Genomic DNA, 13,021 nt, shown 5'->3' with positions numbered 1-13,021 from the left:
CTCGTCTCCATGCGGAGGTCGCCTCCTTGGCCGCGGTGGAAGATGTAGAGCCTAGTTTCGCGCACGCCGGCCCCGGCGAAGGGAAGAATTGGAACCCGACGCTTCCGGTGGCGCCAGTGCGTGCCGTCTTCGCGGAGTGGAGGGACGCGGCTGCGCCGCTGCCGGTGGGCATCAAGGACGCCTCGCAGACGCTGGCAGTGGAGCCCATGGGCGTCAACGGCTGCTTCGGCGATGCCAAGAACGTGAGGCTGCTGGTGTTGGAGCCCCTGGAGCTGGGCGTCAGCGGCTCCTCCGGCGAAGCCGCGAACACGAAGCCACCTGGCGCTGCTGGCCGAGGAGTTCCCCGCGCTGCTGGCCGAGGAGCCCCCGGCGTCCCCGTCGCGTTCTCGGTGAACGCGAACATGTTCCCCGCGGAGGTCTGGTGGCGAGGGCGGAGTCCCGGCCCGAACGAGAACTCCGCGGCGCGCGGCTCCGTTCCGCGCACTGCGGCGAGGCGAGGCGACGCAACGGGAGAAGCAGGGGCAGCGGGCGCCGCCAGGCGCCTGGCGCAACAGGGCTGGCTGCGGCGCTTGGCTCGCCGGCGGGAAACGTCAAGGCGGCGCCGCGGCGGAGGAGGCCTTGGAGTAGTCTGTTGTTTAGTGGAATGGAGGGGTGATGGAGATGGCTGGGGCTACTGTTGGCGGCTGGGACGTGGCTGCGTGCTCGCAGCCGCAGCTCCTGCAGGCAGAGCTGGGTGACAACCCGGCTGCCCGCGCGCTGCCTGTGGCGTCCGGGAGGTGTGCGAGTGGCGGCGCCGGTCAGGATGCCCCAGCACCGGCTGTGACTGCGGCAGCGGCGCCCGGAAGAAGGAAGCAGCGCAGGTTGAGGCCGGTGAAAAATGAGGAGGAAGTGGAGAGCCAGCGGATGATCCACATTGCCGTGGAGCGCAACCGACGCAAGCAGATGAACGAGTACCTCGCCGCGCTCCGCTCCCTCATGCCGCCGGCCTACTCGCAACGGGTAACCGACGAGTTCCGATTTCCATCTCCCATGCACGCCCTCCCTAGTCCTGGCAATAAATCAATCTAGCATGATGCGATGCGGCCAAATAAACTGAGCGTGTGTGTGTGTGACTGTGTGAGTGGGGAAGAGAGGAGAGAGTGAGAGTGGGGAACGAAGAAAGGGTAAGAAGGACATTTTTCTACACAGGACCCACATGCCAGACTCCTTAAACGTCACAAAACGAACGGAATGGAGACAGAATGGCACACGGGTATAGTCGAAGATGAAGTTGGGCATAGCGGTGCGAAAGAACTTTTTAGTGGTCTCTTGGTTTGGTCAATCTTTCATAATGGCATACAGGTAAAAAGCTCTCTACTCTTGCCAGCTGACCTAGCAAGGTAGACTAGGGCCTTGTTTGTTTTGGCTTATAATCCAACTCTCCGTGAAAAAAGTTGAGAATCCTGCCAAATGCTTTGTTTATTTCTGTTTCATTTGACAACAGCTTCAAAACATTGAACTACCATAGTCAAGAATCAAAAAAATCTCCCACAATATGATGATTATAATCAAATTGATTATTAGCGGTCACAAACAGTCCATAAGATGGTAAATCACACCACCAATGGAATAACGTACAAGTGGGTCAGGTACGGTGACCTCTCCAAGACTGCATCCCATTGTCATCACTATCAAGCTTCTAGCTCAAACGGCGTGGAACTCTTTCCTTCGTACACCATAGGCGGTCATACCACAAAAGCAAGGAGCGTGTGTGGCAAGATTACAACCCTAGAGTGAAGTGCCAACTTGACACTCTAACTAGCCTAACCACTTGTCACCTAATGATCCTTTTAAGCACTTTTGGCGGCAAGAGTGCTTTCAATAATAGAGCCTGAACACTTCTAAAAGTTCAACACACACACTCTAACGTGGTTGAAATAGACAGCCATGGGGGTACGTGTAGCCTCCACCACAAAAATAGCCATTGGTAGCAAACTGCACCCATGAGCCCCAGAAGTTTCTTGTTGCTCCAAAACTCTTTTGTACAAACTCCAAACACATATATATTCTTCCAGTGGCTTTCCATTCAGCCTTGAATACACACGCATTTGAGCTGCTCTCATGATCTGCCACTATTCGAGCACCACGTGGCACTTATCAAAGCCATGGGCGCATGCACTGATAGGAGTCTGGACCCAGGGTCCATCAAGTTTCCTTCAAGTTGTACGGAGCAGACTGTGCCTAATAACACACCAGACCAGTCGGGTTGAGTTTGCCCAATCTGACTTCAAACAGTGAAACTATTTTAGGTTCCTGAATTTTAATTTTCATGTATCTGCAACGACACCAACCAGTATAGAACATCACAGGTCCACATATATGTATATATGAATCTTGCTAAAATTCAGGTGCCTGAATTTTAATTTTCTTTCATACGACGGTTATTGCATATCCTTTGCTCCGAGTGCGCTAGTCACATTGTTTGGAAAGTGAGGCTTTAGTTCCCTTTCTTTAATCCATGCCTTCTTTCAGTCTGTTGCATGGTTTCCTTCCCTGCACTTCAAGGCCGACAATGAAGTAATGTCATTGACACGCAGATGTTTTCTTTAGTTTTTGCACGTTACCCTTCATCGCAATAAAAAGCATCATTTATTTGATTGTCTTTTGTCCAACATAACAATAGAGAGTAGATGCCAAAACAGACAATCGAAGCAAGAAAAGAACAAGAAAAGAACGAACTAAAGGGGCGTTGTGCTTTGCTAAACAAACACTCCATGAATATAATCCTCCACGGGACAATACAAGCCTGGCATTTCAACATGCATTGTCGTTATATGCCATTTCTTGAGGAAACAAGAGCTGAAACTTAGCCAATAGCCTCTGATGCATCCATGCTGCCCATGCACATGCATGCAAAATGCCTTGGCTAAGGCTCCTTCCTAGTTCGATCACCCTTCTTCAGCTCCATTGACAGCTCATGATGAGTTAGCTAGTTAGCCACGGAAAACGAAACTAAGACTTTTAGCAGTTAACCCTGCTAGCTGGACATAGACACCAGCCGCGTGGCCGTGACGGTGACCGGCGAAGGGTGGTGGGTGGTGGCGCCGCTGCAGCTGCTGTCATGGCGGAGCTCGCAGCAGGCGCGGTGAACTCGCTGCTGGGCCTCATCCGCAATGAGGCACTGCTTCTTTCACGCGTCCGTGGCGACGTGCGGTTCATCAAGGACGAGATGGAGAGCATGAAAAGCTTCCTCGCGCACCTGGCGAGGACGAGGCCTCCCGGTGGCAAGCACGATGAGCAGGTCCTCACGTGGATGAAGCAGGTGGAGGAGCTCGCCCACGACTGCAGGGACTCCGTCATCGTCCTCTACCTGCATCGCGGTGACCCGGAGGTCCACTGAGCCATGGGCGGCATCCAGCGCTACGTGTTGTGGTTCCCTTGGTTCGTGCGGAAGATGGTCGATCAGCACCGGGCTGCCAGCCATCTGGTCGAGCTCAAGGAACGGGCTCGTGATGTCAGTGAGAGGAGGAAGAGGTACGACGTCGAGGTGCCCACCAAGCCGTCATCCTCTCAGGCATGGAGTGTTGCCTCAACTGGTGCTCTAGAATATGAAGAAGATGACAGTGACAATGAAGCATCGTCAATGTCCGCTGCCGATGATGATTGCCGTCAAAGACTCCTAGAGCCTCCCTCACCAGTGGATTACTGCACCTTGAAACTAGCCGACTGGCTCAATAAGCTTTGTGGCAGAACCAACATGGAGGGGTCGGTAGCATCCATTGCTATTGTTGCACCAGATGAAGATAACATGGCCCACACCATTGTACACCAAGCAGTGGCTATGACGTCCGGTCATTTCAGAAGGATATTCTGGATACACCAGAACCAGGCAGGAGTGCACTACTCCTCATGTGGTATTCCAGTGGACATACTCTTACATGTCCTGCGCAAGTGCAAGAAGGAAGGTACAAGTTCACATTTAAGTGATGTGCAAAGTGAAATCTCGAGAAAGATAGAAGAAATGGACGTTGACAGTAAGATTAGAAATATTGTGGCCAAGATTGAAGAGCTCGATAGGATGATCATAGGGGACAATGAGAACAACAAGACTGAACAAAGCAAGATATATGGAGACATCCCCTTAGAAGAACCCTTGGGCGTACTCCAACAAGCACTGACCACTTTGGTGCCTATAGTCTCCCACCAGTGCCATGGGGGAAAATATCCCTCGAGGCGGTTGTGGAGATGATGGCCTGGATGTTCAAGCGGTACATGGAACATGAAGCGGAACCTGAAACATTGGAGTTTTGCACTGAGCCCCCAATTTGTCTCGATTTATCTGAATATGAATACATTTTGCGGAAGGTGTTTCCTGCCAGCCGGAGGAAGCAGCCAGCTCAGGTCAAGGAAGGCAATGCTCGTACTACATTGGTTCAGGATGAAACCAATGATTTCGAGGAAGAAGCTATCAAATCTTCTGTGAACAATCAAGCCTTTGGAATCCTTGGTGGTGCTGCCAGTGGGATCCCCAATAAGTCTATCGCTGCTGCTATCAGAGAAACAAAGGATAACTTGGAGGCCATCAAAAGGATAATCAAGGAGCAGATGTGGATCAAAGAGATAGTGAGAAAGATTGAGAAGCAACTCAAGTATGAACATACCGTCATTGTTCTCCAAGATGAGACAGACTACATATCCCGATGGGAGGAGATCATGAATGCTTTGAGCCTATTGGCCCACACCTCCTGCTTATCAATTGCAGTTGTAATGGTCAGGAGGAAAAGCCAGAGGGCCATAGATTACTGCTATCTGCAGGGTGGGCCTATAGAATATCCTCTTGTTGAGTCCTACCATAAGATTGTTCTCCAGCTTACAAGGGAGCTAAGGAGTGAAGATGACAAGAAGAAACCCCGCGTTCTCCTTGGTATCTTGGAGAAGTGCGATCCTGATGAATTCTGCATGAAGATGTTGGCACATGCTCTGTATGCAAACCCAAACAGGAGCTACAGCGAGCTGCTGATGTTGCATGAAGCTCTAGATCTCTTAAAAGACTCAATGGGGGTGGGGGCTACTAGTAACTTCAAGAAGATGTTCAAGTTTTCATACAACGATCTGCCCAAAGATTACAAATCCTGCTTGCTTTACCTAGCTATCTTCCCTCAAGGTTGCATAATCAATCGGGCAACAATAGTAGGGCGGTGGGTTACAGAAGGTCTAATACAGAAGGAAGACTGGTGCACATCAGTGGATCATGCAGACACATGTTTTAGCACACTCATCAATCGGTGGTTCATTTGTGCTGCGGATATTGGGGCTGCAGAAGAGGTCAAGAGTGGTGTCGTAGGTGGTCAAGTTCATGGAATCATTAGCAAGATTGCCAGGAAAGAGCGCATTCTGGACAAACGACTGTCATATCACTTGGCTCACCACTTCTCCATTTTCAGTGGTCTCCAACTCGGCAGATCTGATAGCATTCAAAGTTTTGTGCACAAGCTTCCTGAATATTCACCACAGCTGCCATTGGTCAAGGTGCTACATTTAGAAGGCTGCCGTTTCCTTGAAAAGAACCACAGCTACCTCAAAAATATATGCAACAAGATGCTATTGCTCAAGTGTCTCAGCCTGAAGGGCACAGATGTTACATATCTACCCAGAGAAATCAACAACCTCCATGAACTAGAGATATTGGACATCCGGCAAACCAGGGTGCCTGTAAAAGAAACAAGGAATGTCCTGCTCCTTAAGCTAAGGCGCCTGCTGGCCGGTGACACTGATTCAAGTGCAAGCAGTAATGGCATAGGCACAGCTAGTAGGAAACAGAAGTCAGCATACACCTCCTGTGTACGTATTCCATACAGGATTGAGAAAATGCAAAACCTGGAGGTGTTGTCTAATGTCATAGCTTCGTTGGATGGAAATGATTTGAAGGACACTAGGAAGTTATGGCAGCTCAGGGAGCTCGGTGTAGTTATCAATGATAATGACAAACACCTGTTTTATTTGCTTCAAGCAATTGGTGACTTGAAGGAGTCCCTTCAGTCCATTTCGATCACTATAGCTGAAACCAGGAGCGAGGACCACACCAGTGATAAACCATTACTACCAAAGGATCTTTACATCCGCTTGTCACAACCATCCAAGGTTCTAGAGAGCATAAGCATAAACGGATACACAAACAAGGTGCGGCCTCTCGGATTGTTGGCCAAAGGTAGCAGTGAACTTGCCAAGGTAGATCTGGGTGGCACCATGTTGAAGCAAGTAAGCCTTGTGGTACTTTACTCTCTTCCCAAGTTATGCTGCATCAGGCTGCGAGATTTTGCATACAATGATCCTATGCTCATCTTCAACAAGGAAGAATTTGAACATCTGAAATGCTTACTTATCGATGGACACAATATGACTGACATCAATTTTGCAAAGGGAGCAGCTGTTGCGCTTGAGAAGATCGTCTTGTCCTCCACCAACATAAAGTCTCTTCGTGGTGTCGGCCAACTTCCAATGTTGAAGGAGCTTGAGTTAAAGGGCAACGAATTATTTGATTCATTCTCTGAAGAAGGAGCTCCTCAGGAAAGCACTGAACCTGTATCACCACCTCCTGAAGATAGAGCAGCACAGAAAAACACTGAACTTGTTTCAGCTCCTGATGATGGAGCAGCTTCTCAGAAAAAAACTGAATCTGTTCAGCCTCCTGAAGATGGAGCAACTCCTCAGAAAAACACTGAACCTGTTTCGCCTTCTGAAGATGGAGCAGCTCCTCAGAACAGCACTGGACATGTTTCACAAGCTGGATATGGAGTAGCTCTGCAGAAAATTACTGCGAGAAATATCACCTTCAAGAAGGAAGAATTCCAACATCTCAAGTGTTTCCATTTTGAGGACACGAGAATGATACACATCATATTTGAATATGGGGCTGCTCCAGAGCTTGAGAAGATCATCTTGTGCATGTCCAGCACAGAGTCCAAACTTACTGTGTCTGGCAGCCTTCCAAAATTGAGAGAGATCAAAGTGAAAGGTGACAAGTCAATCTTCCTTTCGCTATTCTTTAATGCTAGTAAAATCAACACGGTGACTCTTTGTGATACCTTATTCTACAAAGGTGATGCTCTATATAAAGTCCTTTCGGTGAAACCAAGCATCCGCTGCATGGAGCTCCTAGACAATTCTTATGATGAAAACCAGCTTACCTTTGACGAAGATTAATTCAGTAACCTAAACCTTCTTATTATCAAGTGCTCAAAGTTAACAAACATCAAATTCAACAGCGGTTCTTGTCCTGGCCTCGAGAAGATCATCTGGTTCTACAATGACTGCGCTATCCAAATCTCTGGAATGGACAACATTGGGAAATTAAAGGAGCTTGAGCTTAATGGTAACTATGTCCCTCATCAGCTGAGAAAAGACATCGAAGCACACAAGAACAAGCCTGTTCTCAGATATGAAGAACCACAGCATAAGGACGACAAAGCAGATGAAAATCAACAGGGTGCTGTGTCATGCCTTCCACATTTCACCACCAACTATTTCTCCAAGAAGAAGGATCAATGCTAGCTGATGGAGGATGCGAAGGTTTCCATTCTGCTTTCATCATCGTTGGCTTCGTATGTGTTTGTCTCTGTTATGTGTCAGTGAGTGTTTCTTTTTGCTTATTCTCATGTCAGTGGTGTTACTCTAATAAATGCACATCAGTGCATCAGCTGCACGTGCCATCTGAGTGCACGTGTGACTGAGGTGTGGAGCAAGATGCAGCTTCTAAGCTGTTACTCTTCTCATGTGTATTGATTTCGATTTCCTTGATCGTTGTGTACTTGTGTGTGGCCTTCCTCTACGGAAGCAGAGGCAAGCATGCTGATGCATGCCTGCCTCGAGTGGTTGCCTCTGTACTGTGAGCACGCGGGCGATTGTTTCCCATGCTCATGGATTTGGTTGTGTACTGTTGACCTCCCTCTGGACCATGTGGTGTGGCTGGCTCCATCCATAATAAATGTGATATTTGGCTTGTTAATTGAGTTCCTTCTGTTTGCTGCATGTTTATAATCATCTCACCGGATGGGCCAAGTGACAGGGCCATATGTTTCATATATCGCATTTGATGATGTCTGGGAGTGTGGCAGACCCAGAAACCAAGCAAGACGGGGTCTAAATAATAGTGGGCTAGAACCCATACTATAACAACGAATAGAGATGATAATATCAATTCAAAATGCTCAAGCAATATATGTACAAGTGGAGACCATACGACAATCAAAACGTCATATATGTCTTCAAAATTTTACACCATCTTGAACATCGTTTTTAATTCTACATTAAAATGTTAAATATGTCATGATTCTTGAAGAAACAAGATAACATTATGAATCGGGTTTTTTCTTTTTTCTGAACCCAAATCTCTTTAGTTCCAGCAGTACTCTTCGGTGCATCATTCTTACTAAAAATACCTTTTCCATGCCTACGATATGATTGAAATATTGCAAATTGGAATGTGGGTATTAGGAACTCGTCAAATAAAGACTCAAAATTGAAATTCAAAAAAAAAAAACCCTAATCCCATATCCTGTTCAGTATTCTCAGATCTAACCGTGAGCAGCCTGCAGCAGAGCAGGGGCGGTGAGTGGTGCTGGTGCCACTGCCCTCCCTCTCGCCTTCTGGAATCTGGAGCGCGGAGCCTGCTACTCTGTCTGGCCGCCTGGGGGAGTGCCGTGAGGGGGGGGGGGGGGGGGGGCGCAGGCTGCCGGGAGCCGGCTGCTGAAGGGGCGACCAGCCACCTGCGGCCGGGCGCCGCCGCGGGACAGGTCTGCAGTATGCAGAACGGGCTGACCACAGAAGCGCGGCCGGTTGGAGCGTGGAGCTCTGGAGGCGGAGGCGGTGGCGCGGAGCTATGGATCTTGGGCGCCTGGGCAGCCTCGCCGTGACGCCGTCGCCGCCGGGAACAGGAAGAGAATCGGGGAGCCGCTGGCCAGGCAGGAGCGGGAGTATGGATGTCTTGGGCTGGCTTATTTGGGCCTCGCCTCGGGCTGCAGCACCCAGCCCAGGGCCCATGAATGTAAACATTAAAGATTTATATGCGAAAAATATAAACACGGTTTCTTAAAAAAAACTGGCTGGTCATTTATCACAGAGCAGAAAAATAAAAGAGGAATACTTGAAAGAAATGAGCAGTATTCTGTGTTCCCTTTATTTTCTTAAAAGTGTTTGGCTGTTCCTTTGACGCATTAATGTTCATGTGTGATTTAGGCCTTGTTTTTTTAAAAAAAAAGGAATATATTGATATTCAGCCTCTGCATCGAATAATGCATATAGTTGTTCCTTATTACAAACTAAAGCAAAGAGGTCCAAGCAATTTTAAACACAAAACTTTGAAACACAAGGGAAGAAGGAAAAGTCTTCTCAAGTAACATCTAAACTGAAATTCTATTAACAAATCTCCAACCGTTTCTTGCAAACATCTCCAATGCGGCTGTCTCAATTTTCCTGCATCCCATCATTATTATTTGGTGATCCTCCTCCTTCTGAAGTAGGGACCAAAATCTGATCCAATAAATCCCTCTGAAGATAACCTGTAAATAAGATGGTGCTAGGATCTTGTCAAAGACTAAGTCATTTCGGGTTAACCATATAACCCAGCAAAAAGCAGCCGCACCCACAAGAATCTCAGGTATCAATCTTCTATTCATCCCAAATAACCAATCTGTAAAAAAATTGTATACACTTGTTGGAGGAGTTATGTTAAATAAAACATGAATAATCTGCCACACAAAACTAGCAAAATGACAATCAAATAGGAGATGTTGTATAGTCTCCTCCGATGAACAGAAACAACATTTGTTGTCCCCTTGCCAATGCTGTCTTGCTAGATTATCTTTTGTTAAAATTACTCCTTTATACAAATACCACAAAAATACTTTGATCTTAAGAGGTAGTTTTAGTTTTCATATTATAGTGTTATATGGTAACGCTTCAGATCCTCACAAAGCTCGGTACATGAAAAAGATCCATTCTGATGTAGCCCCCAAACAAAATGATCTCTCTGGTTTGTTAATTGTACATCTGCCACCATAGCAACCACCTCGTGCCATGCTTGTAAATTAACACCTACCAAAGATGTTCGGAATGGATTTAGGCCTTATTTAGTTCTAAAAAATTTGCAAAATTTTTCAGATTTCCCATTACATCGAATCTTGTGGCACATGCATAGAGTATTAAATATAGATAAAAGAAATAACTAATTGTATAGTTTATCTGTAATTTGCGAGACGAATCTGTTGAGCTTAGTTAGTCCATGATTGGACAATATTTATCAAATACAGACGAAAATGTTACAATATCCATTTTGCAAAAAAAATTGGAACTAAACATGACCTTATGTACATATTTTGTCTCATGTAGCATGAAACTACCTGAACCATCGCATGGTTTTGAAAAGCATCTGCATTGATCTTTCACAGTATGGTCCTAGCATAAGTCTAGCATCAGCAGCAGCTGGGGATTGGGTACCATGCATGGTGTGTGGTTGTTGCGAACCTTGAAGGTTAAGAACAACCTGTCCTTCGTGTCAATGGACATCATGGGTTTGGCATTCATTAAATAAAACGCATGACCATCGTGTGCTGTTACTTCCTACAACATCAATATGATTAGGTACCATGCATGTAAGTCAGTCTGGCTGGGCTTGTAATAATAGCCTTGGCCATCGCACAATAGAATTTTTCACTTCTCCTAATTGGTTTCTCCTAGTGTTTTAGTATTCAAAATTTAGTATAAATTTTCTCTAGTAAATGTCTCCTAGCTAGTGAGATTCCTATGTGCTATGACCAGTGGTAATATTTTACTACTACTTAAAAACACTAGGAGAAGTCTACCATCACTGGTACAGGACAGGCCTTTTGTCCCGGTCGAAAACCACTTGTAGTCCCGGGTGGCGAGCCGGGATTAAAGGATCGGGACTAAAAGTCCCACCTTTAGTCCCGGCTCTTCGACCCGGGACTAAATGGGGACATTTAGTCCCGGTTGGTAATACCAACCGGGACTACAGGGGGCACCAGGCAGTGACGTGGCGCCACCCCTGGCCACCCCTTTTAGTCCCGGTTGGTATTACCAACCAGGACTAAAGGTTTTTTTTGTTTTTGTTTTTGTTTTTGTTTTTCTTTTTCATTTCTTTATAGATTTTGGTTTTCAATTGTATATGTTCTCCAATTTAATCGTATACGCCGCAATTATCCATATACGTTGCACCTATATGAGAGCGTCATTATTGCACACAAATAAAGTATGAAACTACATATATATATATATATATATATATATTATCCGTATAATATATATATAGCTATACACATACGTACATACACATTACATTTACAATAATAATATTATGTACAAGTAATAATCAAGTGTGCTGCCACCGGTTAATGATTACATAATATTTTCCCGCCCACTCAAAGCTCATACAAGTGTTCGTCCTTGTTTGGAATGGGCTTGATGAAAGGTCCTAATATGGCTAGAGGGGGGGTGAATAGCCTATTTAAAAAATTCTACAAACTCACTAGAGCAAAAGGTTAGTAAATAACAAAGCGAAGCTTTTTGCTCTAGCTCTAAAGGGGTGTTTGCAAGCCACCTACCCAACAATTCTAGTTGCTAAGATCTCTATGCACACAAGAACTAAGACTTTACAAGATACACTAGAGAACTAAGCTACACAAGTCAAAGTAAGCAACTAAACTAATTACACTAGTTTGCGGTAAGTAAAGATAAGATGAGATATTTATACCGCCGTGTAGGGGATGAACCAATCACCAATATAAACAATCAAGCACCGGGAGAATGCCAATCAAACACAATTGAGACACCGATTTTTCTCCCGAGGTTCACGTGCTTGCCGGCACGCTACGTCCCCGTTGTGTCGACCAACACTTGGTGGTTCGGTGGCTAAGAGGTGTAGCACGAACCTCGTCCTCACTAGGACACCACAAGAACCTACCCACAAGTGAGGTAGCTCAATGACACGAGCAATCCACTAATGTTGCCTTTGGCTCTCCGCCGAGGTAGGCACAAACCTCTCACAATCACCGGGAGATGGCCACGAACAATCACCAACTCGTGCCAATCCTCCTCCGCTGCTCCAAGCCGTCTAGGTGGCGGCAACCACCAAGAGTAACAAGAAAACCGCAACCAAATCGATCCCCAAGTGCCACTAGATGCAATCACTCAAGCAAATGCACTTGGAATCACTCCCAATCTCACAAAGATGTTTAATCTATGAAGGAGATGAGTGGGAGGAGTTTGCTTAGGCTCACAAGGATGTCAAGTATATTAGAATGCCAAGAGTCTGAGCCCCAAGCCGGCCAAACACGTATTTATAGCCCCTCAAACAAATAGAGCCGTTGGCTCTTTCACTGGGCAAAACTCGGGGTCACCGGACGCTCTTAAAGGGGCACCGGACGCTCAACACCAGCGTCCGGTGCTCCAACAACAGCCGCGTGTCAGAGCCTAACGGTAACCTGCAGAGCACCGGACGCAAGCCACCGGACGCACCCTCAGCGTCCGGTGCTCACCGAACCCATGCGAAGAGAGTTCCGCAAACTCGCAGGTTCACCGGACGCACCCTCAGCGTCCGGTGCTCACCGGACCCATGCGCAGAGAGGGTCGCAAAACGCACACACACCGGACGCACACCACCGGACGCTCAAGCCAGCGTCCGGTGCCTATCGTCTGGTGCCTTACCCTAGCTGGGCCAGGCACTGTCTGCACACCGGACGCTCATACACAGCGTCTGGTGCCTCTGAGCCAGCGTCCGGTGAGTGTTTTCCCAGCGAGAAACACTCCCGCGACTTCACCAAATTTCCCTCCGGCGCAATAGAAAATATGCACTTCATTTTCTCGAAAAGCGCCGAATGTGCCAACACCACAATGTGTAAACCAACATGTGCACGTGTGTTAGCATTTTCACAATCATTTTCTTCGAAGGAGTTACGTTAGCTCACTAGGTTCTAAATGCATGGACATGAACAATGACACCTAGTGGCACTTGATAACCGCTTAGCCA

The 13,021-nt window shown here is 46.9% G+C and overlaps 2 protein-coding genes across 2 annotated transcripts; one reads left to right on the top strand and one right to left on the bottom strand.

The window, feature by feature from the left end:
* Nucleotides 655-1,068, top strand: LOC8074346. The gene has a single exon (XM_021462141.1). The coding sequence runs from the start codon at nt 655-657 to the stop codon at nt 1,066-1,068; it is 414 nt and encodes a 137-aa protein (XP_021317816.1).
* Nucleotides 1,539-9,018, bottom strand: LOC110436003. The gene is made up of 2 exons (XM_021462140.1): nt 8,558-9,018; nt 1,539-2,537 (listed from the first exon to the last, which is right to left on the bottom strand). The coding sequence occupies exons 1-2, from the start codon at nt 9,016-9,018 to the stop codon at nt 2,477-2,479; spliced, it is 522 nt and encodes a 173-aa protein (XP_021317815.1). The 3' UTR covers nt 1,539-2,476.

This window comes from Sorghum bicolor, chromosome 5 (genome assembly GCF_000003195.3).
Source record: "Sorghum bicolor cultivar BTx623 chromosome 5, Sorghum_bicolor_NCBIv3, whole genome shotgun sequence".
In the NCBI taxonomy this organism is placed as follows: Eukaryota; Viridiplantae; Streptophyta; class Magnoliopsida; order Poales; family Poaceae; genus Sorghum; species Sorghum bicolor.
Note: the sequence above shows the minus strand (reverse complement) of the source record. Positions and strands in the feature narration are given on the sequence as shown.

Coding starts and splice junctions, on each gene's coding strand:
- LOC8074346 (XM_021462141.1), top strand. CDS start 655: ATGGAGATGGCTGGGGCTACTGTTGGCGGCTGGGACGTGGCTGCGTGC.
- LOC110436003 (XM_021462140.1), bottom strand. CDS start 9,018: ATGGGCCCTGGGCTGGGTGCTGCAGCCCGAGGCGAGGCCCAAATAAGC. Junction 2,538..8,557: donor TCTGCTGCAGGCTGCTCACG/GTTAGATCTGAG, acceptor TCGGCCTTGAAG/TGCAGGGAAGGAAACCATGC.